The following is a 27,310-nucleotide window of genomic DNA, read 5'->3' as shown; positions in this document are numbered from 1 at the left end:
ATGATGACGCTGAGCGCCCGCCTCGCTATATAAGGAGTGGGTGACGTCATTCAGTCACGTGAGCGAGCGTGCCGCGTCACGTAGCAACGCTGCCGGCGGGGACAATGGAGGGAACCCGGACGGGCGCCGCCGTGTTTGCGGTCGCGATGGAAACGCGGCCATTTCGTTGTGTGGCAGCGCGGACATTTCCTCCTGCTTGAAATGAACCCCGAATTATGTCTCTATCTTCCCGAATAAAGACCTTTATATCCATCCTTTCCCACACCCCCAACTCCACTATCACGACTGCTCTCCCGTCTTCTCCAGGCCCGGGCGGTGTTAGTACAGTCAATGCGCCGCCATTACCAGACTGCGGCCCTCGCCTCTCCTCGGCGGGTAGCGCACACTAAGCGAGGTTCAGGCTTCCGTCGCGGCCCAGGTTGAGGCACCCCGGGGCGACGACAATGTTTCACCGACACCAAGCTGTGGACACGCCGGGACCCCGAGGTCGCTGGCCGCCGTGGCTTGGAGCTGCCAGGCTGCTGAAGGCGAACGCGGCCTTCGTCTCCCTCGCCGCGCTCTGTTGGCTCACCGGGGCCCAGGAGGCCTTGTCCCTGAGTGCCGGCCCTGTCCTCGGCCGGCGCCAAGGTAAGCGTCCCGGCCTCGGCCGCCTGCAGAGTTGGAGGCGAAAGATTTATTAACGGGCCGAGTTCAGTGCTGCAGGACAACGAAAGAGGCCGCAGCCTTCAATTAAAATGTGTTTTTCATCCTAAACATAAAGACCGCGTGTACTAAATATTTTTATTAAATTGCAAAAGTAGTTTAACGAATGTGACCTGTTTGAAGGATTCTCCCATCTAGAAATACCGTAACACCTGAAATCGTGCGTAGGCCCATTAATTGATTTAAAGCCTTTTTTTTAAATCTTTTAAGCTACAATATTTAAGGTATATTAGTTTGTTTTTAAGCCCCTTAAAGATGCTTGGAGCAGCAATATGTGGACTTGTACAACGTCAACTGAAATTCCACTATCCCAACGATTTTGTTCCTTGTCTTTCAAAGAGTAGCATCCCAAAACTTTAGGATGACCTAGAGAAGCTTGCGCACGCTTTTTATGGTTACATTAAATTACAGTTTTGTTGAGTTGAGCATGATTATGCTCAAAACCTACTGCAGACTGCCATTTCCAAGTATACTGAGCAATTACTACATTGAGGAAGTGTTTATTTTTGGATAATACTGCCCATCTATATATGTTCATTTGGATAAAAGAGATTGCATGGAAAAGAAAAGTGGAGGTATTTTCCAAAGATCGGTGGTAAACATTTTTTCCTTAACCAGATCCAAACATTCACTGGGGTGGGAAAACCAATACCTTTGCTTACACACTGCACCGTGACATCATGAGGATGTGGACAGTTCTATCAATTATACTTCTTTCATTACATGGACAACTGCAGCAAACAATTTACACAACACGGTCAACATTTAGAAACAAACATAATATGCTTTATCGAAGTTAAAATAACAAATGCAAGAAATATTTGTTAAATCAGGCAGTATCAATAGATAGAGAAAGTTAACATTTATGGTCAATGTTCTGATGGAAGATCATTGACTGGAAACGTTAACTGTTTTTCTCTTATCAAAGATGCTGCCTAAATTCTGAATATTTCCTGTGTTTTTTTTCTGTCATTTCAAATTTACAGCCTCTGCAGATTTTCGCTTATCAATGCCTCTGAGATGTATTGATTGAGGATTTGACCCAGAAGAACAACTTCCTGCTTTATTCATGCAACGGTACCTTTTGTATCAATTTTGCCTCTACAGGGCTCGCGGTACAATACCTTGCTTCTTCAGGTTTCTAGTTGAGGATACTAAAATATTTTTTTTAATTTGATGATGAAGAGATCAGTCACTTTAATAGTGCTTCTGGTCATCTGTCAATATTTTCTCTTGATTTTCTAATTGATTTTCGATCATGTTCAGCGAGGTGTTTTATTTTAGAAAACACCTCACACAAAAAGCGAGATAGATATGGATAGGCTCCTTAATTATCATACAAAAAACACTCAATCCTCTCTCGCTGCACAATTCCCTGTGCCTCTCAGAAATGTTATTAGGCAGCAGTGAGATTTAGAAAGAATTATGATAAGTAACCATAGGGATTTTGAATTGATTGAAAGATACAGCAAGGAAACAGGCCATCAGCCCATCGGTTCAACACCAATCATTGATCACCTGCTCACACTAGATCCAATGTTATCCCATTTTCACATCTTCTCCCAATACATGGTGTAATTTACAGCAGCTAATTACCCCACAGACTGCACATCTTCGGGATGTGGAAGGAAACCACAGGGCTAGCTTTTAATCTCTACATAGCCAGCACCCGAGGTCAGGATCAAACCAGGGTCTTTGGAGCCTTGGAACAGCAGCTCTACCACTGTGTCACCCTAAAGAAGAAGAGCAGAGGAGAGATTGAGAGAGAGAGAGAGAGAGAGAGAGAGAGAGAAGGAATTCCAAAACTGATGCCCGTTGGAGTTGGATGTAGGAAAACTAAAGACGCCAGGAAGTCAGACTTGGAGGAGCATGGTTTCTGGAGGAGGTTGGCACAAGCTGAAACTATGAAGAAGGGAGAAATGCATATCACTTTGTTCCAACAGATTGATAAAGTATATCAATTTCTAGAGTGGAAATATTAAAGTGGGCTTTGCCAGACCATGACCCAAAAAGTCTCCATGAGTTTGAAGGAAAAGTAAATTATATAGTCATCATTCATGTCACCTGGTTTAGAGGTTTGGAAGGGAGTTTGAATCTCCACTCTTGTAAGCAGGAACCCTAGCACAGTCCATGAGCCAGGATTGGGAATGGTGACCACCTGGATCATTATTTTTAAAAAAAAGATTTTAAATATAGGGCAGGAGCTAGCAAGATGATGAATTTAATGAAAGGAATTATACTAATAAATGATAAGATGACCAATAACTGTTGTGTCAAAGATAATTTGAAGGTTGGTGCAATCAGGTTTGTTTAGGGAGAAAGTTATAGATTCTAATATTTACTTCCATAAAGGAAAAGATTCTCTTCAACAGACTTGTTTACCAAGTGCATGCAACAAATGGTTGTCTGTTGGGAGTATTTACATTTTTTGTATCATTACTGTTGGAACAATAGTCAACTTTTTACAGCGGTTATTTTTAAGCAACTGGTTGCCTGGGCAACGATTGTGAAGCTTTGATTTCAACCATTGACAATTGTGATGACTCCATGATTTGAAAATACAGAGATTTAAGAGCAACTTTTGCTTCAATGAAGCCCATTTTTTGTCTTAACACCCTGGATCTATAGTCATCTTATCACCAACTAAAATGCTGTTAGCGTATCAAATGGTGGGAAAATATTCCATTTACCAAAAAAAATATCAAACTGTTGAAGGAATTCAGTGGGTCAGGTAACATCTGTGAAAGGAAATGAATATTCAATGTTTTCGACCGAGACTCTTCCTCTAGACTGAGATCAATCCAGCGGAAGGGTCACGACCCAAAATGTTGACTGTCCATTCCCTCCATAGAAGCTGCCTCACCTGTGACTGTCCATTTCCTCCATAGAAGTTGCCTCACCTGCTGAGTTCCTCCAGCAGTTTGTTTTTGTTCCAGATTTCAGTTTCTGGGGTCTTTTGTGCCGCTGTTCTATGTAGCATAGGCAGCCAGACATGGTTATGTAGCAGACATTTACCTATCCTTGCCATGATGCTGAATTATCCATACCATAAGAGGAATGAATAACACATGAGTGAGATAACTAGGAAGTCAAGAGACATAACTGCTATCACACAGAGGCTTCAGTAGCTTCACAATCTTGAGTATAGTTTACTTGCATATGGGGCAAAAGCTGCCAAATGGTACCAAAGTTTCATGTGAGAATAAAAAGGCAGGATAACAAGAATGAGGGCATTAAGTAGCTCAATAACGATGAAAACACGTAAAAATACAACAAACAAGACAACCCCATTTTCTAAAAGGTCTCTGCCAGAAAGGTCACGCCTTCCTTCTATCCAGAGATAGTCCCACTGAGTTACTCCAGCATTTTGTGTCTAATGCCATTTTCTTGCTTGCGTCATCAAAATGAAGGCAAGTTTTTTTTGGCCTCATTACGGGTTGATCTTTAGCTATTCACAATTGTTTAAAATGTCTGCATTTTAATTTTAGTGAGCTGTATGCCATCTTGGTTTCCTGATCTGCTGTAGGCTAGGTACAAACAATCATTTTTCAGAATTTTCTTCAAAATGCATCTTCGCCTAAAAATATCGGAAACAAAAAAAGCCTGTTTAACAGTTAGAGATGTTAGTTAACAGTTAACAGAGATGTTAGTTAGTTAACAGTTACGTGATCAATCTTCAGGAATATACAGTATATATTGTGTCCAAAGTATCCAATCCTACTTATTGCAATAGGATATTGACAAGATACAGCTATATTAATTTTATTCAGAGAATTGTGGAAAATTACAACACAGAAGCCATTCACACCACTGTGCCTGAGACAGTTGGAAAAGAGCTGTACAAACCAGGAGGCAGCTCGAATGTCGGCGAAACATCACTCCCTGACGAGCTCAATGCGTTTTACGCACGCTTTGATAGGGAGAATACTGATGTGCCTTCCCGATCCCCCATTCGGTGTGATGGCATTTCAGTCTCAGTCACAGAGGCCGACGTCAGGAAATCCTTCAGAGGGTTGAACCCCCGAAAAGCACCTGGACCTGATGGTATACCCAGTCGTGTTCTAAAAACCTGTGCGGACCAACTGGCTGGAGTTTTTACGGACATTTTCAACCTCTCACTTCTGAGGTCTGAGGTCCCCACCTGCTTTAAAAGGGCATCAATTATACCAGTGCCCAAGAAGAGTAAGGTGACGTGCCTCAATGACTATCGACCAGTGGCACTAACGCCGGTGGTGATGAAGTGCTTTGAGAGGTTGATCATGGAGCAAATCAACTCCTACCTCGACAAAAACCTGGACCCACTGCAGTTCGCTTACCGCCACAACAGATCAACGGTGGATGCAATCTCGCTGGCCCTCCACTCCGCTCTGGACCACTTGGACAACAAAAACTCGTATGTCGGGCTGTTATTCATCGACTACAGCTCGGCATTTAACACAATCATCCCCTCCAAACTGGTTACCAGACTTGCAGAACTGGGTCTCTGCGCATCCCTCTGCAATTGGATCCTCGACTTCCTCATTCACAGACCACAGTCTGTGTGGAAATGTGTCAGCCTCGATAACAATCAGCACGGGAGCACCTCAAGGCTGCGTGCTCAGCCCCCTGCTGTACTCACTCTATACTCATGACTGCGTAGCCAGTCACAGTGCGAACGCCATCATCTCCCCCAGGAGATCACGCGGTTCTTGGGGTGGAGAGGGGTGATAGCGGTATAAAGGGGAGGGTAGTGTCTTGTGTTCTGTGTCTTGTGTCTACTGTTTGTGGGTAAGTGTGTCTGTTTAGTGTTCAGCCATGAGCGAATGGCAGTGCGGGCTCGACGGACCTGGTGGTCTACTCTCGCACCTACTTTCTACGTTTCTATGTTTCTATCAAGTTCGCTGACGACACCACTGTTGTGGGACGTATCACTGATGGGGATGAGTCAGAGTATAGAAGAGAGATCGAGCAACTGCCCATATGGTGCCAGCGCAATAACCTGGCCCTCAACACCAGCAAAACCAAGGAACTGATTGTGGACTTTGGAAGGAGTAGGAGGGGGACCCACAGCCCCATTTATATCAACGGGTCGATGGTTGAAAGGGTCAAGAGCTTCAAATTCCTGGGCGTGCACATCTCTGAAGATCTTTCCTGGTCCGAGAACACTAATGCAATTATCAAGAAAGCTCATCAGCACCTCTACTTCCTGAGAAGATTACGGAGAGTCGGTTTGTCAAGGAAGACTCTCTCTAACTTCTACAGGTGCCAGTAGAGAGCATGCTGACCGGTTGCATCGTGGCTTGGTTTGGCAATTTGAACGCCCTGGAGAGGAAAATACTACAAAAAGTAGTAAACACTGCCCAGTCCATCATCGGCTCTGACCTTCCTTCCATCGAGGGGATTTATCGCAGTGTCTGCCTCAAAAAGGCTGGCAGTATCATCAAAGACCCACACCATCCTGGCCACACACTCATCTCCCTGCTACCTTCAGGTAGAAGGTACAGGAGCCTGAAGACTGCAACGACCAGGTTCAGGAATAGCTACTTCCCCACAGCCATCAGGCTATTAAACCTGGCTCGGTCAAAACTCTGATTATTAATAACCCATTTTCTGTTATTTGCACTTTATCAGTTTATTTATTCATGTGTGTATATATTTATATTATGGTATATGGACACACTTATCTGTTTTGTAGTAAATGCCTACTATGTTCTGTGTGCTGAAGCAAAGCAAGAATTTCATTGTCCTATACAGGGACACATGACAATAAACTCACTTGAACTTGAATCACTCCATCCTGCACCAGACCCATGTCCCTGCAGGTCATGGCTCTGAAGATAGAAGTACCTTTTAAATGTGATAATGGTTTATGTCTCCATCACCTTTCATGCTGGGAGTCCCAGACAACTATAATTTGCTGGATGAAAAAATAACGTTATTTTCCTAAGCCTTCTATCAAATACTTTAAATTTATGCCCCCTGGTTTTTGATCTCTCTGTCAGGGAAAGTGACCCTTCCCATTTAATGAATTTAGACTTTTGCTAATTTTATCTTGAAGTAACATTCCCTGTATGCTTCAGTTATTCAGTCTTTTCTTATCTACAACAGTTATGGCAAAGCCCTCAAACTTTCTTTAGACTTTAGAGATACAGCGTGGAAACGGGCCATTCAGCTGGCCAGCGATCACACTAGCACTATCCTACACACTAGGGACAATTTACAATTTTACTGAACAAATTAACCAACAAATCCCTATGTCTTTGGAATGTGGGCGCAAACCGGAGCACCCGGAGGAAATCTATGCAGTCACAAGGAGAACGTACAAACTCCATACAGACAGCACCCGTGGGGAGGATTGAATCCAGGTCTCTGGCGCTTTAGGTCATGTGATAGGAGTAGGAGGCCATTCGGCCCATCAAGTCTACTCTGCCATTCAATCATGGCTGATTATCTCTCCCTCCTAATCCCATTCTCCTGCCTTCTCCCCATAACCTCTGACACCTGTACTAATCAAGAATCTATCTATCTCAGGCTTAAAAATATCCACTCACTTGGCCTCCACAGCCTTCTGTGGCAAAAAAATCCACAGATTCACCACTCTCTGACTAAAGAAATGTCTCCTCATCTCCTTACGAAAAGAACGTCCTTTAATTATGAGGCAATGACCGTTACTTGCTGCTTTTAGTGTAGCTGCTTGCTGCTGCTGGCGCAGACGATGGCGGCCACGGTGTACTGCTCCTTGCTTTTTTGTATGTGTTTGTTAGTTTGTGTCGTCTGTGAAAACCCTACAAAGATTACTTTCACGAGAGAGGTACTCATAAACATCGGACATAGGGTACCTCCAAACATCGTTCCGGTCTTCTCTCACTCGCTGGATTATTTGAACATACTCGTCGGCGGGGCTGTGGCTGCGTTCAAGGTCTTGAGACGGAGGAGGACCCGTGGGAAGCGCTCTGGAGCACTCACCCGACTCCGGCGACGAGGATCGGTAGTGGGGAAGATTCTGGAATTGATTATTAAAGCTGTTACAGCAGCGCATTTGGAAAGCAGTGACAGGATCGATCAAAGTCAGCAAGAGGGAATCATGCTTGACATCTTCTGGAATTTTTTGAAGATGTAACTATAATGGATAAGGGAGAGCCAGTGGATGTGGTGTACCTGGACTTTCAAAAAGCCTGTGAAAAAGTCCCACACAAGAGATTGGTGTGCAAAATTAGAGCACATGGTATTAGGGGTAGGGTATTGACATGGATAGAGAACTGGTTGGCAGACAGGAAGCAAAGAGTAGGAATTAACTGGTCGTTTTCAGAATGGCAGGCAGTGACTAGTGGGGCGCCGCAAGGTTCGGTGCTGGGACCCCAGTTATTTACAATATACTGTATATTAACGATTTAGATGAGGAAATTAAATGTGACATCTCCAAGTTTGCAGATGACACAAAGCTGGGTGGCAGTGTGAGCTGCGATGAGGATGCTGTGAGGCTGCAGGGTGACTTGGATAGGTTGGGTGAGTGGGCAGATGCATGGCAGATGCAGTATAATGTGGATAAACGTGAGGTTATCCACTTTGAAGACAAGAACAGGAAGGCAGATTATTATCTGAATGATGTCAGATTAGGAAATGGGGAGGTGCAACGAGAGCTGGGTGTGCTTGTACATCAGTCACTGAACGAAAGCATGCAGGTACAGCAGGCAGTGAAGAAAGCTAATGGCATGTTGGCCTTCATTGCGAGAGGATTTGAATTTATGAGCAAGGAGGTCCTACTGCAGTTGTACAGGGCCCTGGTGAGACCCACACCTGGAGTATTGCCTGCAATTTTGGTCTCCTAATTCGAGGAAGGACTTTATTGCTATTGAGGGAGTGCAGCTTAGGTTCACCATGTTAATTCCCGGGATGGCGGGATTGACATGATGAAAGAATGGGTTTGTATGACAGGCCATGACAACCCATGACTGGGCTTGTATGACAACCCATAACTGGGCTTGTATTCACTGGAATTTAGAAGGATGAGAAGGGATCTTATAGAAAGATATAATCTTAAAGGATTGGACAGGGTAGATGCAGGAAAACTGTTCCCGATGCTGGGGGAGTCCAGAACCAGGGGTCACAGTTTAAGAATAAGGGGAAGGCCATTTATGACTGAGCTGAGGAAAAACTTCTTCACCCAGAGAGTTGTGAATCTGTGGAATTCTCTGCCACAGAGGTAGTGGAGCCCAATTCACTGGATGTTTTCAAAGAGTTAGATTTAGCTCTTAGAGCTAAAGGAATCAAGGGATATGGGGAAAAAGCAGGAACCAGGTACTGATTTTAAATGATCAGCCATGATCATATTGAATGGTGGTGCTGGCTCGAAGGGCCAAATGGCCTACTCCTGCATCTATTTTTCTATGTTTCTACTACCGATTCGACTTCCTTCAAGTCGCATTACACCTCCGATTTCTGGATTCTCTCCCCATATAGAAAATAGTCTACACCTTTATTCCTGCTACCAAAATGCATGATTCCACATTTTGCTACACTATATTCCACCTGCCCACTGTCCCAACCTGCCCATGTTCTTCTGCAGAGTCCCAGCTTTACCACTGTGACACCCCATTCTTCCCACTTTCTCGACTGCAATCACATCTGTCTGACCAGAACTGTATGCAATATTCCAAATGTAGTCTAACGAATGTTTGCACAGTTCTAATAACCACCCGGTTCTAAAATCCTCTGCATCACCTAATAAAGGAAAATACCCTATAACCTTTTTAAACCACCAGTCACTTGCCCTGTTACCTTTACCCATCTATGTACATCTGCTCTAGATATAGTTGTTCTGCCTGTTCTGTTTTCTTTATTCTCCTCACATAAATCTAGTCTGCTGGGCATGTCACACCATTAACAACTCATTACACAGGTCTAGTTGTTTAATGTACTGATAAGTATCCCGTTAAGCCATTTCAATTCATCCTATCTTGGTTCTACATTAGCTCCTACTGAATACCTGCTTGCATCGCTGAAGAAAGGTCCCGATCTGAAACGTCACCTATCCATGTTCTCCAGAGAGGCTACCTGGCCTGCTGAGTTACTCCAGCACTTTGTGTCCTGCTTGCATCTCTTTCTTTACAAATTCCAAAGAGGAGTTGCAGACCTGAAACATTGATTGTTTCTCTTTCATAGAAACATAGAAATTAGGTGCAGGAGTAGGCCATTCGGCCCTTCGAGCCTGCACCGCCATTCAATATGATCATGGCTGATCATCCAACTCAGTATCCCGTACCTGCCTTCTCTCCATACCCTCTGATCCCCCTAGCCACAAGGGCCACATCTAACTCCCTCTTAAATATAGCCAATGAACTGGCCTCGACTACCCTCTGTGGCAGAGAGTTCCAGAGATTCACCACTCTCTGTGCGAAAAAAGTTCTTCTCATCTCGGTTTTAAAGGATTTCCCCCTAATCCTTAAGCTGTGACCCCTTGTCCTGGACTTCCCCAACATCGGGAGCAATCTTCCTGCATCTAGCCTGTCCAACCCCTTAAGAATTTTATACGTTTCTATAAGATCCCCTCTCAATCTCCTAAATTCTAGAGAGTATAAACCAAGTCTATCCAGTCTTTCTTCATAAGACAGTCCTGACATCCCAGGAATCAGTCTGGTGAACCTTCTCTGCACTCCCTCTATGGCAATAATGTCCTTCCTCAGATTTGGAGACCAAAACTGTACGCAATACTCCAGGTGTGGTCTCACCAAGACCCTGTACAACTGCAGTAGAACCTCCCTGCTCCTATACTCAAATCCTTTTGCTATGAAAGCTAACATACCATTCGCTTTCTTCACTGCCTGCTGCACCTGCATGCCTACTTTCAATGACTGGTGTACCATGACACCCAGGTCTCGCTGCATCTCCCCTTTTCCTAGTCGGCCACCATTTAGATAATAGTCTGCTCTCCTGTTTTTGCCACCAAAATGGATAACCTCACATTTATCCACATTATACTGCATCTGCCAAACATTTGCCCACTCACCCAGCCTATCCAAGTCACCTTGCAGTCTCCTAGCATCCTCCTCACAGCTAACACTGCCCCCCAGCTTAGTGTCATCCGCAAACTTGGAGATATTGCCTTCAAGATCATCCAGATCATTAATATATATTGTCAATAGCTGGGGTCCCAGCACTGAGCCTTGCGGTACCCCACTAGTCACTGCCTGCCATTGTGAAAAGGACCCGTTTACACCTACTCTTTGCTTCCTGTTTGCCAGCCAGTTCTCTATCCACATCAATACTGAACCCCCAATGCCGTGTGCTTTAAGTTTGTATACTAATCTCTTATGTGGGACCTTGTCGAAAGCCTTCTGGAAGTCCAGATACACCACATCCACTGGTTCTCCCCTATCCACGCTACTAGTTACATCCTCGAAAAATTCTATAAGATTCGTCAGACATGATTTACCTTTTGTAAATCCATGCTGACTTTGTCCAATGATTTCACCACTTTCCAAATGTGCTGCTGTCCCATCTTTAATAACTGACTCTAGCAGTTTCCCCACTACCGATGTTAGACTAACTGGTCTGTAATTCCCCGTTTTCTCTCTCCCTCCCTTCTTAAAAAGTGGGGTTACGTTTGCTACCCGCCAATCCTCAGGAACTACTCCAGAATCTAAAGAGTTTTGAAAGATTATTACTAATGCATCCACTATTTCTGGAGCTACTTCCTTAAGTACTCTGGGATGCAGCCTATCTGGCCCTGGGGATTTATCGGCCTTTAATCCATTCAATTTACCCAACACCACTTCCCGGCTAACCTGGATTTCACTCAATTCCTCCAACTCCTTTGACCCGCGGTCCCCTGCTATTTCCGGCAGATTATTTATGTCTTCCTTAGTGAAGACGGAACCAAAGTAGTTATTCAATTGGTCCGCCATATCCTTGTTCCCCATGATTAACTCACCTGTTTCTGACTGCAAGGGACCTACATTTGTTTTAACTAATCTCTTTCTTTTCACATATCTATAAAAACTTTTGCAGTCAGTTTTTATGTTCCCTGCCAGTTTTCTTTCATAATCTATTTTTCCTTTCCTAATTAAGCCCTTTGTCCTCCTCTGCTGGTCTCTGAATTTCTCCCAGTCCTCCGGTATGCTGCTTTTTCTGGCTAATTTGTACGCATCATCCTTCGCTTTGATACTATCCCTGATTTCCCTTGTTATCCACGGATGTACTACCTTCCCTGAATTATTCTTTTGCCAAACTGGGATGAACAATTTTTGTAGTTCATCCATGCAGTCTTTAAATGTCTTCCATTGTATATCCACCGTCAACCCTTTTAGAATTAATTGCCAGTCAATCTTGGCCAATTCACGTCTCATACCCTCAAAGTTACCTTTCTTTAACCATTGTTTCTGAATTAACAATGTCACTCTCCATCCTAATGAAGAACTCAACCATATTATGGTCACTCTTGCCCAAGGGGGCACGTACAACAAGACTGCTAACTAACCCTTCCTCATTACTCAATACCCAGTCTAATATAGCCTGCTCTCTCGTTGGTTCCTCTACATGTTGATTTAGATAACTATCCCGTATACATTCCAAGAAATCCTCTTCCTCAGCACCCCTGCCAATTTGATTCACCCAATCTATATGTAGATTGAAGTCACCCATTATAACGGTTTTGCCTTTGTCGCACGCTTTCTAATTTCCTGTTTGATACCATCTCCAACTTCACTACTACTGTTAGGTGGCCTGTACACAACACCCACCAGCGTTTTCTGCCCCTTAGTGTTTCGCAGCTCTACCCATACCGATTCCACATCCTCCAAACTAATGTCCTTCCTTTCCATTGCGTTAATCTCCTCTCTAATCAGCAACGCTACCCCACCTCCTTTTCCTTTCTCTCTATCCCTCCTGAATATTGAATATCCCTGGATGGTCAGCTCCCAGCCTTGGTCACCCTGGAGCCATGTCTCCGTGATCCCAACTATATCATAGTCATTAATAGCTATCTGCACATTCAACTCATCCACCTTATTACGAATGCTCCTTGCATTGAGACACAAAGCCTTCAGGCTTGTTTTTACAACACTCTTACCCCTTATACAATTATGTTGAAAAGTAGTTTCAATGGATACTACCTGAGTTGCTGTGATATTCCAGCATTTTCCAAATTTGTTACTGATTTACAGCATCTGCAGCTTTTATGATTATTCTTGGAATAAATTGTGTTAGGTAAAGCATGCTAACACAAAAAAAAGATTAATTGGGTTCATCTGTGGAGCAGTCAGATTCTTCAAGGAGTGACAATGAGGATCCAAAGGACTGAATCTACTAATGTTTTTCTGAATAATGTATTAGAAGTAAGATCCATTTGTTAGTGGTGGTTATATGGTTACACTTGTTACAAGGTTATATGTCATTAGAGTAATAATCCCAGAAGTAGAGAATAAATAGGTACTGTGGTAAATATACCCATTAAATTAAATATATATATATATATATATATATATATTTTTGGTGGGGAAATTTCATGAACTAATGTCTTCATTGAATTTTCAAAGTTTAGAAATGAATGAACTAGTTTAATGTATCTATTTAAAGAACCTATGGCTCTTACTAATGATTAATGATATTGGGATATTATTATTAGGTAAAACTAGTGCAGTTCGTCATTACAGGAGCAGAATTAGGCCATTCGGCCTATCACGTCTACTCCACCATTCAATCATGGCTGATCTATCTTTCCTTCTCGATCCCATTCTCCTGCCTTCTCCCAATAACCCCTGATCCCTGTACTAATCAAGAATCTATCAGTTTCTGCCTTAAAAATATCCATTGATTTGGCCTCGACAGCCTTCTGTTTATATGGGAAAGGAGAAGCAAAGCCCATTTTACGTTAAAATAGATCATTACAATGCACTGTTGAATTTTCAAAAATGTAAGGTAGCTTTTATATTAAAAGTTAACAAAAATCTCAGGAAAGTCAGCAAATTGCTTTCAGAACAAAATAATAAATAAAAAATAAAATGTGCATCAGAGAATATAGTGCAATTCTAATAAATGTGAAGTGACTACGAGCCTCTTCTTAAAAGGAAGGTTGCAGATTCAGTCTTTGAACTTGGCTGACTTGGAACAGATGGAAGTTGGGATGGTACACTTGGTTGGTCAGGATTTCTGATTACCAACCAACAATTTTTACTGAATGCTGAGTGGAGCGGCGAAATAAGTGGGTTCGTTTCTGGATTGAGCCTGCCTTTTTGCCTCCTGTTGGGAATGCAGGTCACCATTTTCAGAAAAGAGTTATTCCGGAAATTAAAGTTGAGTAAGGGATTCAGGATTTCTGAATTGCTACAGTAATAGATTGCTGATTGAGTATTTAAGGAAAAAAATCTGCTTTTTACTTTCAAAATGTGATTATAGTGCCCAGGTTTGGTTTTGTGTAAGTCTTCTGGAGCGGATATTCTCCTCCTTGAGCATGATGTTGTCGGGAAACTACTTGTTTATGAAGCTTCAAGCAAATTGATCCTGCCATTATCTAAATGTCTAGATGTTTCACCGGAAAAAGACCTTGTGAGTTGCCATGTGGTATTGGGATGCCTGATCAATCTTTTTCATCAATTGACTTGGGAACATAAAGACCTTCCCTGTCTTGTGCTGTGAATGAGTTTAGGATAGATTTGACATTGAATCTATTTATGACTTTCATTGAATTAGGCCATTAAGCAGTATTTCAAATGGTTTGAGCCATTAAGGGAGCTGAAAAAAATAGGAGCACTGCAAATGTCAGATTTTGTGATGTTGTTAAGAAACATTATGGTAGCATATTGGTAGCAGTGTCATAGAATTTCTTTAACACAGTCATAAGTTATGAACAAACCAGCAATTTAGCAGCAAAACAAGATATAACGTGGTGTTATTACAGAAATATTTTTGGAAGATCTGCTACCATCGAAATAGATTGCCTCGTGAGAGGAAATGAACTAATTTTGATTCTGTTTTATTCCTACAGTGTACCGTTTATTGAGCTACTGTATCTGTCATGATAATATATTGACTTTGCTTGTCAACATTGCCTTGTTGGTTGTCCTGAGCAGCCGGCTGGAGGAACAGTTGGGTACCATTCGATACTTTTATCTCGCCATTATTTTTGCCACCCTCTCTGCACTTCTTTATCTGCTTCTGGGCAAACTATTACGACTTGAAGAAACACCAGTGTGTGGTTTCACAACTGTTCAGTTTGCCATGGTGACACTAAAGTGCTATAGCTCTGAAATGAAACGGACCTTCGGGGTAACAAGAATCAATGCAGCAGCAGTACCTTGGATATTACTCCCAGTTGCCTACATTGTTATACCAAGTTCATCAGTATATCTCCATATATGTGGAGTAATTGTCGGCCTGCTCTGTATCCTTTCTGATAGTGGGATAATTTAGTTCACCATTCAATTTTTGCATTTATATAGTGTCTTCTCTGCCACTTAAAAGATATCCCAAAGTGCTTTACAGCTAATTTTAAAATGCAGTCGTTGGAGTGAAGGAAATCTAGCAACCAATTTGTAAATAGCAGATTCTTTCAATTTCTCTTAGTGTGAAGTGAGCAATCAGTATTGGCCTTGATGCCAAGGATAAACCATCTACTCCATTTCCAGGGAAGTAATTACATTCTTCAGATGGGTCAAATAAGAGCTTGGTTGAAAATCTCATGTGAAAGATGGTACCATCATCAGAATACTGCACCAGAGCTTTGCTCAAGATTTTTGTATACAAATCCTAGGAGTTTGACTTGAAGCTTCACCCTTCTGATTCGGAGTCACAGCTAACGGCAAAGGTCTATCTAAAGGGTTCCAGGCTCAATTTTAGTCAAGTGCTTTTAAAATATTTCAAATCAGAGATGTAAGCATCTGGTTCTATTAAAGTACAGATTTATCTCCAATTACTAAATGCAGATAAAGCATCACAACATATCCATTGATATGCAAGATATTTGATTTATACAAATTTGTTAAAATGTTTTTCCCACTCCTGAGAGTGCTGTGATGGCACATATTTGGGACGTACTTTTCCAATACTTTGAATGACATCAGTAATAGGCATTGAGGTACAACTAAAATTAGCTAGGACTAAAATGCTGCAATGGGGAAATTTAATGGCAATAACAGGAAGTGGAATTAATTTGTAAGAAGGAACTGCAGATGCTGGTTTGAACCGAAGATAGACACAAAAAGCTGGAGTAACTCAGCGGGACAGGCAGCATCTCTGGAGAAGGAATGGGTGACGTTACGGGTCGAGACCCTTCTTCAGGTAGAAACATCATCCATTCCTTCTCTCCAGTGGAATTAATTTGCATGATATGACTTGGTTACAAAATCCAGCCTAATAAGACCTAACCACAGACAGTCACTGGGTTATGATCGCATGATTATGGACACCTCTACATAATCAGACTCCCATAATATTATTAAATATGGAATATGTACATAGACTGCCTAGTATGGACGGCAGAACTATTTTTTTCTCTCTTTCCCCCTCCCCTCCCTCTCCACTCCCCCTCTCTTCCTAACCTCTCTCTCACTCTCACTCTCACTCTCTCTCTCGCACTCTCACTCTCTCTCTCACTCACTCTCTCTCTCACACACAATCTCCTTTTAATAATTGTTCTTTCTTATCAATCTTATGTGCTTTTGATGCTCAGCATTATAATATTGTAGAAATATGGTCCCCATGGTGAATGATTATTGTGTATTTTCCGACTTAACGGACAAACTCAACATACGGTTGTCAGCAGGACTCGCTCGATACACAGGGTTGGGTTTGATTTGATTTGGCTTTTTCAGAAATATCCTGGAGATTTAATTTCACACCTGTCCTGACCTCTGGCATGGAACTGTGAGCTGTATTAAAAGATCAGCATTGGGCAACAGATAGAAATATGGCTTCAAGAGTTGGCTAGAATCCTTTTATCAGATCTTTTGGACTGGAACATGCGGTGCCATGAACCATGTTGCTGCATCCCCAGCAATTGATATAGATACAATGCCAAGTATATCTCAGGAACTTAAGGTCTCACCTCTGTTGGCTGCAATCTTCTCAATGGTGATGAAGTATTAAATTGAATGGAAGATTACAACCTTCACGTGGTCCGCCCTGTTTCGACTAATGCAATCAACTCGACGTGCACAAACTGAAGATCAAATAGAACAAGTTGTCCAACAACTTTAGGCTGTGCACACCACATGAAAGAAGAAGAAGAAGAACTATTAAATCAAGAGGTTATTCCCTGTGCCATGCTTTTATAAGTTAACCTGTGGTTTGATACAAATGTTGTTTTGTATAGGTTCCAGTAATTTAAAGGGAAAACATTTTCTGTTTCATTCAATACACAAAATGTTAATGTGATATTACTGATTTAGTGTGTCAATTTAATACATTGCCAACTTTGTTTTAAAAGCATATAAATAAAATTCAGTGGGTTTTGGAAATCTAAAAGAAAAAAGGACAATTCTCTAAATGCTCAGCAGGTGGAGAAGTATCTGTGTTTTTTCCGTGTGAGAGAAAGAGGACAGTGAAAGTTCATCGATCTGAATGTTCATTCTGCTTGGGTTGCTGAGCATTTTTGACAGTTTCTATATTTGGGGAATGTTTTCAGTTGCATTGTCTTCCATCATATGTGTAATTTCAAGTGAAATGTAGAAGAATTCCGATTAATCCTTTAGGAAAAACAATTACACTCAGCAGGTCAAGCAACATCAATTTTGAAGAAAGGCCTTCAATTTAATTTAGAGATACAGCATGGAAACAGCCCCTTTCGGCCCACCAAATCCATACTGACCATTGATCTTTTAATTCGACGTTAGTCCACTTTCTCGTCCACTCCCTGCACTTTAAGCTCAATTTTACAAAGGCCAATTAACCAATAAAGCCACAGGGTACTGATTTTAGATGATCAGCCATGATCATATTGAATGGCGGTGCTAGCTCGAAGGGCCGAATGGCCTATTCTGCACCTATTTTTCTATGTTTCTAGGTCTTCAATTTGAGACATTAATTCTGTTTCTCTTTCTACAGATAATGCCTGACCTGCTGAGTACCTGCAGCATGTTCTGTTTTTACTTTAGATTTCCACCATCTGCAGTTTTGATTTTGATTTCCAAGGTAGCCAATTATTTTCTAACTGACTACTCTTCTTGGGTAAAATTTCCTTTAAATTTGTCCATTGATTAATGAATGTTTATTTTTGCTGTTACACTCCATCATATCAGAACAATACAAATACGAGATGTAAATTTGGATATTAAGAGCCTGTTGCACCTACACATCATCTATTGCTTTGAATGACCTTAACAATTTTTATTCAGATAGTTATAGGTTTTTGTTCTGGTTGGAGTTGCCAGACTTTGCAATAGAACATGTGGAAAGACTGGCTGCCTGTTGGTATCTGCACCATAATGCCTGGATTCCATTTATCTTCTCTCCAGTACAATATCACCTCCCTGTTCAAAGTAATACTGAGAGGTGAGTAGAACTCTTCAATTATTTAAGATGTAAGGTCTGTTTACAATGTGCAGTAAAAATGTTGCAATAGTAATTTTTATGTGCATTTCACTCTGATCTTATATTATGGTTACCCTTTTGTTGGACAGTCTTTGGGTTGGAGTGTGCTCGAGCTATTCCTGTTGATCATGATCTACCCCCAGCCGCAGATTATGTAGTTCACCGCCCTCAAAATCTCCCTCCCACAGCTACCTGGAGAATCGAAGCCGGTTGTGAGCATTGACTGATGTCCCTGATGACCTGAATGACGTGATGGCTTTCTGACAGAAGCCCTTTAACAATGTTTAAAAAAATAACTCTGACGATCAGATATTTAAAAGCTGCTAAAATAGATTTTAATAATTTAAAGTAAAACGTAGAAACAAAAATAATAAATTAAAAATGCTAGAAAGGTGCTAGAAATAAATTTAAAATATTATGTAAACTAAAAAGTATGTTTTACATTGAGTAAGGAGCACTACAAACATCTTTTCAATTAAGGTTAGCAATCTCGGGGATCACTCCATGTGGAGTCAGGGATAAAGCAGGAGTGGTGTATCTAATGTGCATCTTGTCCCTCAGCTCAGGATATTTCCCTCCTATCGCTGGACACAGTGCCAAACTCACAGTGGAGCGCTGACCATTAGCTCATTTCTAACTATGATGTTGCAGAGTTCTAAGCGCAGAACCCAGGAAAAAAATAGACTGCACACTTGCCGAGTTTCTCTACAGAACTACCATCTAAAAAACACTACCTGTAAATACTTATTATCCTTTTACTGCAAATATTAAGTGAAGTATTAAGTATTAGTTTGATAATGTAAATGATAAATCTGAATGCTATTTTTCATGCTTTTCAAACAAGCTTTATTACGGCTATTCTCAGATTTCTCTGCTCGCCTCTGTGGGAGATATTCCATTTTCGAAGGACAAGCTTAGTTTGGTACAGTTTTGTTCCTACATCAAATTTACTTTTAACTTACCTGTAAGTCTTCACATCATGGTGCAGTGTGGTTCTGTTGGTGCCCTCTGTTAACACATCATGTTAATCTTGATCATGAGTATGAGGTGCAGTTCAGTTCCAATCTTGTCCTCACCTCTGATACATTAGACTACCAGAAGAATCCCATTGTAGTGTTCCAACCAGGCAAATTTTAACTGAGTAACAGCTGTTAGTCAATCGGGCTTCATTATTTTTCAGACATATGGCCAAATTTAGAAGTCCAATTTGAGCTTGAAGTTAGGGGACATTCCAACTCACCTTCTCCTCCACTGCTGGACCTACCATTGAGAACAGCTGTAGAATACTTACATACTGACAGGCATGGCTGGATGCGCTCCAGATCTATCCCAGGGATGGCTGTTGAGTACATGGCCACCTTGTTGTATATCCAAGCCTGTGAGGAAATGTAAATGCAGGTAAGTGTTTGACATATTTTATTTTATTTCAATATAATTTTTGATCTACTTGGTAATATTGTACTTTTTATTTTATAATTATATTTATTCTCTTAGAAATTTTAAATTAAAAAACGTTATTTAAATCTGTTTGGATATTTTTTGGTTAGCTAATTCTCTGATTTGATTGGAATGTATGCAAAAACAAACCTTTTTGTGGTATCTACAGCGGCGATCCCACTCTGCCTCAATGGATACTTTTTTAGGTATGGATGGTCAGTCTGGTCTGCCCTTTATATCTCGAAAACATCTGAATTGTGAGCTTGCACTGCGGTTTGGGCAGCGAGCGGCAGATCATGGCCTCTGTTGCTAAAGTCACCTAGCTTATGCACTGGGTGTCAGAACAGTTGTTAGATGTACACATGAAACCATTGGTGGAACCTCTGCATGGTTATTTTTGGAAATGCAAAATTTGCACGGTTTGTGCATTAGCAATTTGTTATGATATTTTCTTGGATTAGAGTCAGAACAATGGATCTTGATAAGAAACTGTTATTGTACAATTTTACTGTGGAGCAAAGTAACACCAATGCATTGTTCAGTTACTTTACATGCTGCAACTTGTTTATAGTTCCCATTGTTCATTCCTTACAATGATACTACAACATTGCTGATCCCAAAGCTAAACTCATTGTAAAGGGTATAACCACGAGACAATGACACTACAGAATTTTGCTAGCTAGTCTGCTTTCAGAATGAAATGCATTTAATAACACATCGATGTGTAAGCTGCACCCTTGGTAAAAGGCTGAAAATGTAAATATTCTTTCTGCTAAATTTTAACACAGGATACAAATCTAATTGTATCAGGAAAGATTGTTTCCTTATTCAAGTTCAGGGTTGGTGAACAGGTTTTTGATGACAGTGACATTTGGTAGCAATTGCCATTGACTCCATCAGAACAGCGTAGACTGCTAAAGCGATAAATGGATGGATCAGATTTGCCATATTTTGGAGGGGCCATACATTGTTAATCTCATATAATCAGCTGGGTGGCAGTGTTTAAACTGTGCTAACCAGAGGCAAGTAGACAACATTCCAATTGTGGTGATGAAATTGCTTCTTCGAGCTGGTTTAACACCACAATTGGAATGTTGTCTCCTCACATTTGAAGTATCCTCTTGGGGTGAGCCCAATGTCAGGGACCTCAGGAAGAAGCTAATGTGCACCATTTGCTCAACACTTGAGGCCGAAGACTCAGGAACAGCTTTTTCCCCTCTGTTATCAGGCTTTGGAATGGCCCTTCCATTAGTTAGTGCATTGTTCAATTCATTTCTAACCCATTGTAGTCATTTGACTTTGTCCATGGAGCTGTGCTGAGAACTATATTTTGTTCTCTGTATCTTCCCCTTTCCTTATTGTACTTGAGTAAATATTCAATATTTACAAATATTCTATATATAAATAACTTGATTGTATTTATGAATATTATTATCTGATTGGATGACATGCAAAATGAAGCTTTTCACTGTACTTCGATACGCATGACAATAATAAACCTAAAACGATAGTTATAAATACCTCAGCATAGACCTGGCCATTCAATGCTTGTTTTAAGCCCTCATTAAGGACAGGGATATCCTTGGAACACTCTCATCTAGTTAGCTGATTAATTGTCCAGCATTAATCATAGCTTGCTGTGCCAGTACTAATCTTGGAACTGACCCTTTGGTCGTCCAGTTGCTTAACATGTATATAGTCCTGTATTGCAGTCTCGTCAAGTTGGAAACTTATTTTACACTGTTGTCCTTCTACATTGCTCAGTCCCTTAGCTTGATATAAATTAGATTAAGGGCATGCGGAGCCATGATGGTACAGATTGCGGTGCAGTACAATACATGCCTGACACACTTTGTTGGTATTGAAAACGCTCCTGTGAGTCAAAAGTCATCCGCACCACACTGGCAACACTCTCATTATGCTTCTACCATTGGGAAAGATACAGGAGCCTGAAAACCGTGATCAAGATCACGATCTCTGCCAAGATCAGCTTTTTCCTAACAACCATCTCCTCTTGAACACCACACACTAACCTCAACAATGAACTACAATGGTCTGTGATTTTGGTTGCACTATGGACTTTGTTTATTTTTGCACTAGTAATGGTTATTAATTTATTGAATTGTTGATTATTATATTTATCTGTGTGTATTGTGATTACAGGCCTGTAAAGCTGCTGCAAGTAAGAATTTCATTGTCCTCATTGTCAGCACATATGACAATTAAACACTTGGTTCTTGAAGTTGGAGACTCGGCCTCTGAGCTAGTTTTCCCAGCAGAGTTTATGAATGGTCCCTGGCCAATGATGGCCAATCACGGGTCAGAATTATGATGATAGTTAAGCATTTATATATATTGTGTGGTCATTGGCTGAAGTTGAGGCCAGTTCATTGGCTATATTTAAGAGGGAGTTAGATGTGGCCCGTGTGGCTTAAGGGATCAGGGGGTATGGAGCGAAGGCAGGGATGGGATACTGAGTTGGATGATCAGCCATGATCATATCGAATGGCGGTGCAGGCTCGAAGGGCCGAATGGCCTACTCCTGCACCTATTTTCTATGTTTCTATGAATGATATCATGCCACTAATCAGCCCAAACCTGAATGTTTTCCAAGCTTTGTTTAATGCAAGAGACTGAGGAGTTGCAAATAGAACAAGGCCTTAAGCAAATATCTATCAATGATAATGTGGGGAATATAAGTGATAAAATAGCTGAAGATGGTTGAGTCTTCGGCCTGCCCCAGGGAACTCCTCTGGCATAACTATAATTTCCCTTCGAACTAGATGTTTCTCCATCCAGTAGAAAGTCTTCATTAGGTTCCTTTTGATTTTAGTTTAGTGGGACTTCAATTAAATACTACTTTTATGTCATCTTACCTCTGGAAGTTCCTTTTGGAATCGGGCTCCAAAGTCAGTACGCCGAGTGGTTTGGGTGTAATTCATGATCTGTTCTGAATCTAAAGATTGAAGATGATGCTTTGGAACCTGATAGTAGGTGTCTCTGTTAGGATAGTTGGTGTCTCAGTGTTAGGATAGGATTTTGTCACTGCTACTCTTATTGTTGCAGAGATACATTTGAGACCGGCAGATTGGTGAGGTGAAAGGTCAAGTAGGCTTAAGATTAGTATTGGTTCACTAACTACTTGTTGTGGGCCAGTCTTTTGTGGTTCTCTGTTGACATTTGCAAATTCCTTATTGTTGCCAACTTTTGTGCCAAATTCACACTTTGAAAATATATCCCATTTACTCAATCCCAACTCATTAATATGTATCTAAAAGTGCCGTGTTCTTAATATTAGACCCTGAGGTTCATGACTGTACACTTTATAGTCATCAAGAAGTTGTTCCCCCAAAAAAAACATTTTGTCTCTCAGCCAATTTCCTACCCACAGTATATTATCCCCTTAAACACATGAGCTTCATTTTACCAAGGAAGTTAAATGGAACTGGATTAAATTGAGCCATGTAAATGTTTAATGTTTTATAATTATTGTCAATGCATATGCATTGAGTATTATGTGATATACTCTACCATTAATCATTTTTATTTGTTTAAGTTTGAATAATGTGAATCAATTATCTCAGAACTGGTTCTGTATTAATCATGACATAATGTCTGTTTTGGTTCTATTGTGAGTAACTTCAAAAAGCTAGTATTATGCTCTATGGTACTTTCATATTTGCAGGTATCCTGTGACTGAGGCCACCCAAACCCACACATCCTCTCAAGTAAATTTTACAGCAACGAGTGATCATTTTAAAAAGGAAAACAAAAGCTGCAACATTGAAATAGATTCTCAGTGGATTGAAATCTCTAACCAGATACTGCCTCCTTCACAACCTCACACAGGATCAATGGGAGCCAGTAACTTCCAAGCAGAATCTCATAATCCATGTAGTTCCGCATGTTCTGACCTGCTGGATCCTAGCCATTGTTTCTCTGAATATTATCGCATGAATCCAGATGATATTTCTGCTGCAGCTGCGTATGGCCTGCTCACAGATGAGGATCTTTTACGTGCTAGTATTGCTGCCTCCTTGAAAGAAGCTATAATGGATCAGAACAGTAAACTGGAAGTACCCAAGTCTTCAGTGTCTTCCCTGCGGTGAGTTCCAGGCAATGAAAGAATGGCAACAAAATATTTTGAGATAGCTACTTGTTGAATTTAATAACAGTTATTATTTCAGGCAGGGTTAGCAATCCATCAGAGTCCTATAGCCCCGAATTAGGCTCTTCGGTCCAATTCGTCCATGTGCCTGGCTCAAATCCCTCTGTAGCTTTCCTGTCCATGTACCTGTTCAAATACATTTTAAATGTTGTATTTGCACCTATCTTAACGACTTAATCTGGCAGCTCGTTCCATATACTCACTGCCATCTGAATAAGCTGTACTTCAGGTTCCTATTAATTCTTGCTACTCTCACCTTAAACCTATGCCTTTGAGATTGATTTCCCGACCCTGGGAAAAGACTGCATTCACCCTATATATTCCCCTCATGGTTTAATACAACTCTATAAGACCATCCCTCAGCATCCTGCGCTCCAAGGAATAACATCCTAACTCAATGACTCAGGCCGTCAAGTCCTGGCAAGATCATTATGTCTTCCCTGCTAAATGGTAGTTAATGTGGTCAAGCCCTGGAATCTCTTGTTCACAGAAACATTTCTAAGGACAAAACTGGTTAAAATTGCATTCAAAAAGATCAGCTGATGACGGGCCTGCCACCTGAAATGTTAATTATGTTTCACTGCCGACAGATGTGGCCTGACCAGCTGAGTATTTCCACAATTTTCTTTTTTTTTAAAAAAAGTTTCCAGTATCTTTTTTTTTGATTTACGAGTTGACCCTGAATCTGTTTATTTTCAGGCTTTACATGTTTATTGACCAGAAACTGTACAAGCCAGGACTTTGTTTTGTTTAAATGCTAGGAAGCCCACAAATATTAAGGTATTGCGAAAAACATTTTTCACACAGAGTGGTGAATCTCTGGAATTCTCTGCCACAGAACGTAGTTGAGGCCAGTTCATTGGCTATATTTAAGAGGGAGTTAGATGTGGCCCTTGTGGCTAAAGGTATCAGGGGGTATGGAGAGAAGGCAGGTACAGGATACTGAGTTGGATGATCAGCCATGATCATATTGAATGGCAGTGCAGGCTCGAAGGGCCGAATGGCCTACTCCTGCACCTATTTTCTATGTTTTTATGTTTCTATTAGCTATCTAAATTAAACCAGCAAATACAGCAATAAAAACAATCTATTCGGTTCATGGGCAAACAGCAATATTCAGATATCTGATTTGAGTGGAGGAAGGAGTGCACTCCAAGGACTCACTGGATATAAAACATCTGTTGGATGGACAGCACATTTACTCAATTCTTTTCTGTAGCCATTATATGAATGAATGTTTTATTTAGACCCAAATATAATTAGAAATTGAGGTTATTTTGAAGTTTACAATTAACTGGTATTTCTCAAATTGAAAAAAATACTTGATGCAAACCAAATTAGAAGTTATTGTGTGTTTTCTGATATTCAGAGATATTTAAAAATTGTGAAGATTGATGCAAAATAAATAGAAATAATTTTAATGATTTATTTAAGTAATTTTTATTTTCATTTACATTTTTTTTAAAGAAAGATAATCTAGATAATTTTAAGAGCATAACTTTCCATACTGTTGTCCACTAAATCTATGCATAACAATTCTCATGAAAATTAAGGGGAGTTGGGTGATGGTGTCCAGGATCCTATAGCAGATCTCTAGTTTCGGCTGGGAATCTCAGTAAGAGTTGCATCCACAAGTACTAGCAGTAGGTTGAATAGATTGTTTTTGTTGCTGTATTTGCTGGTTTCATTCAGATAGCCAACACTGTTATTTTAATATCCGTGGGTATCCTAGTTTAGAAAAAACGAAGTGCTGGCTTACAGGGATTCAGACCGCCCAACCTGCCAGTAAATCCCACGTTATACAGACCTTTGCAACTTATTTCAGATCCAGCAGATACGATTAACCAAAGTTGTTGAGATCCAGCTCTTTATTTTGATGACATACAGGGCATAATCCTGCATGTAAAATACTGCTCTGTTAACCTTTGCTTTCACTGTGCCTCTCTCAGACTGCAGCAACTGCAGCAGATGGGTTTTTCTACGGAGAAGGCTGTTTTAGCTCTCGCCGCTTCAGGAAAGATGGAGGGTGCCATCAACCTCCTGGTGGAAGACCAAGTTGGAGAGGACGCCATCGTGACAACGAAGGGTAAAGTGATATCCAATTAAATATCAGTGATACTGCAACATGACAAAATATCTCCTGATTCCTGAAAAGAGATTTAAACATAGACATTTAATGCTTCTTTTGTATTGGTTACTGTAAAATACTTTTTGTGTAGACTTGCATATAAATAACATAAACTTAAATAATCATGCCAAGTAGCAGTCTTTTTTTGAATAACATATGATTCACACTCCAAGCTCTCCTGGTTGACTGTGCTTGAACACCTCTGTCAGTGGATCACCAACTTCCTGACAGACAGGAAGCAGCATTTGAAGCTGGGAAAGCATATCTCGGACTCGCTGACCCTTAGCATAAGAGCACCGCAAGACTTCTTTACTCTCTCTTAGGGTTGCCAACTGTCCCATATTAGCTGGGACATCCCGTATATTGGGCTAAATTGGTTTGACCCATACGGGACCGCCTTTGTCCCTTATTTGACTGCTACTAGCAGGTGTTCCTCAACTTACGATGGGGTTACGTTCCGAGAATATTGAAAATATCGTAAGTCGAAAATGCATTTAATGCACCTAACCTACCATCACCTGAGTGTTCAGGGTTGGACTGCCAGGCGCTTGTGGGTTTTCATTCTCCAGGGTTAGTTCTCCCCCCCCCCCCCCCACCATCTCCTCTTCAGTCCTCTGCCTCTGGGAGTGTTTTAGCTCTCGCCGCTGTTGGGTCGGAGCGCGCACCAATTCCCTGAGCAACGACACCCCTTAAATCTCCCGAGTGCCAGCCCCCGCAGGAGTGAACACATGGTGAATGCAGGCAGCACTCTGAAATGTTATCAACCGGCTCATCAGATTTGTTGCCATTCAATGTCCATCTCGCCTCCTGCAAAATTCCTCACGTCCCTCCCTCGTAGCTTCCTCCCACGGAAAGGCTAACACAGTTCTCTTATCTCCCTGCAAAATCTCGACGTACGCCAGCCTCTTCTTCAGCTCTCTCTCTCTCTCTCTCTCTCTCTCTCTCAGCTGACTCAATGAACCTTACATCAAGATAAATAGGAGAGAAAGTGCACAGGCTAGCGTTAGATACAAACAAGCCAGCTCAGGCGAGCGAGTGCATCTGCTCAACAGAGCCGGCGTAAATCTAAATATACCACAGGAAATCAATTTTAATTAAACAGTAAAGCATTACCGCTTAAATTATCAACGCAGCCTAACGCTGCCATGAGGCGAGGCAAGTGAAATACAGTTTCTACTGAATGTGTATCGCTTTTGCACCATCGTAAAGTCGAAGCATCGTAAGTCGAGGAGCATCTGTACTCTGTAATCACCAGAGGGCACGCTTACAGACAGATCCTAGATCTGATACAACAGTGCGTACGTGTTGTATGTGCTGTTGGCGCCACGCACGAGTGATTGACCTGTCATCCAATCACAGGCCCCCTTATGCAC

The 27,310-nt window shown here is 41.3% G+C and overlaps 1 protein-coding gene across 1 annotated transcript; it reads left to right on the top strand.

Moving 5' to 3' along the window:
- Positions 1–123: 123 nt before the first annotated feature.
- Positions 124–26,065, top strand: rhbdd3 (rhomboid domain containing 3). The gene is made up of 5 exons (XM_033043350.1): positions 124–627; positions 14,663–15,058; positions 18,009–18,165; positions 23,327–23,746; positions 25,759–26,065. The coding sequence occupies exons 1-5, from the start codon at positions 444–446 to the stop codon at positions 25,913–25,915; spliced, it is 1,314 nt and encodes a 437-aa protein (XP_032899241.1). The 5' UTR covers positions 124–443; the 3' UTR covers positions 25,916–26,065.
- Positions 26,066–27,310: the final 1,245 nt, after the last annotated feature.

The sequence above is a fragment of the Amblyraja radiata genome, chromosome 25 (genome assembly GCF_010909765.2).
Source record: "Amblyraja radiata isolate CabotCenter1 chromosome 25, sAmbRad1.1.pri, whole genome shotgun sequence".
Taxonomy (NCBI): Eukaryota; Metazoa; Chordata; class Chondrichthyes; order Rajiformes; family Rajidae; genus Amblyraja; species Amblyraja radiata.
The sequence above is the reverse complement of the archived record's forward strand: the minus strand, read 5'-3'. Positions and strand labels throughout refer to the sequence as shown.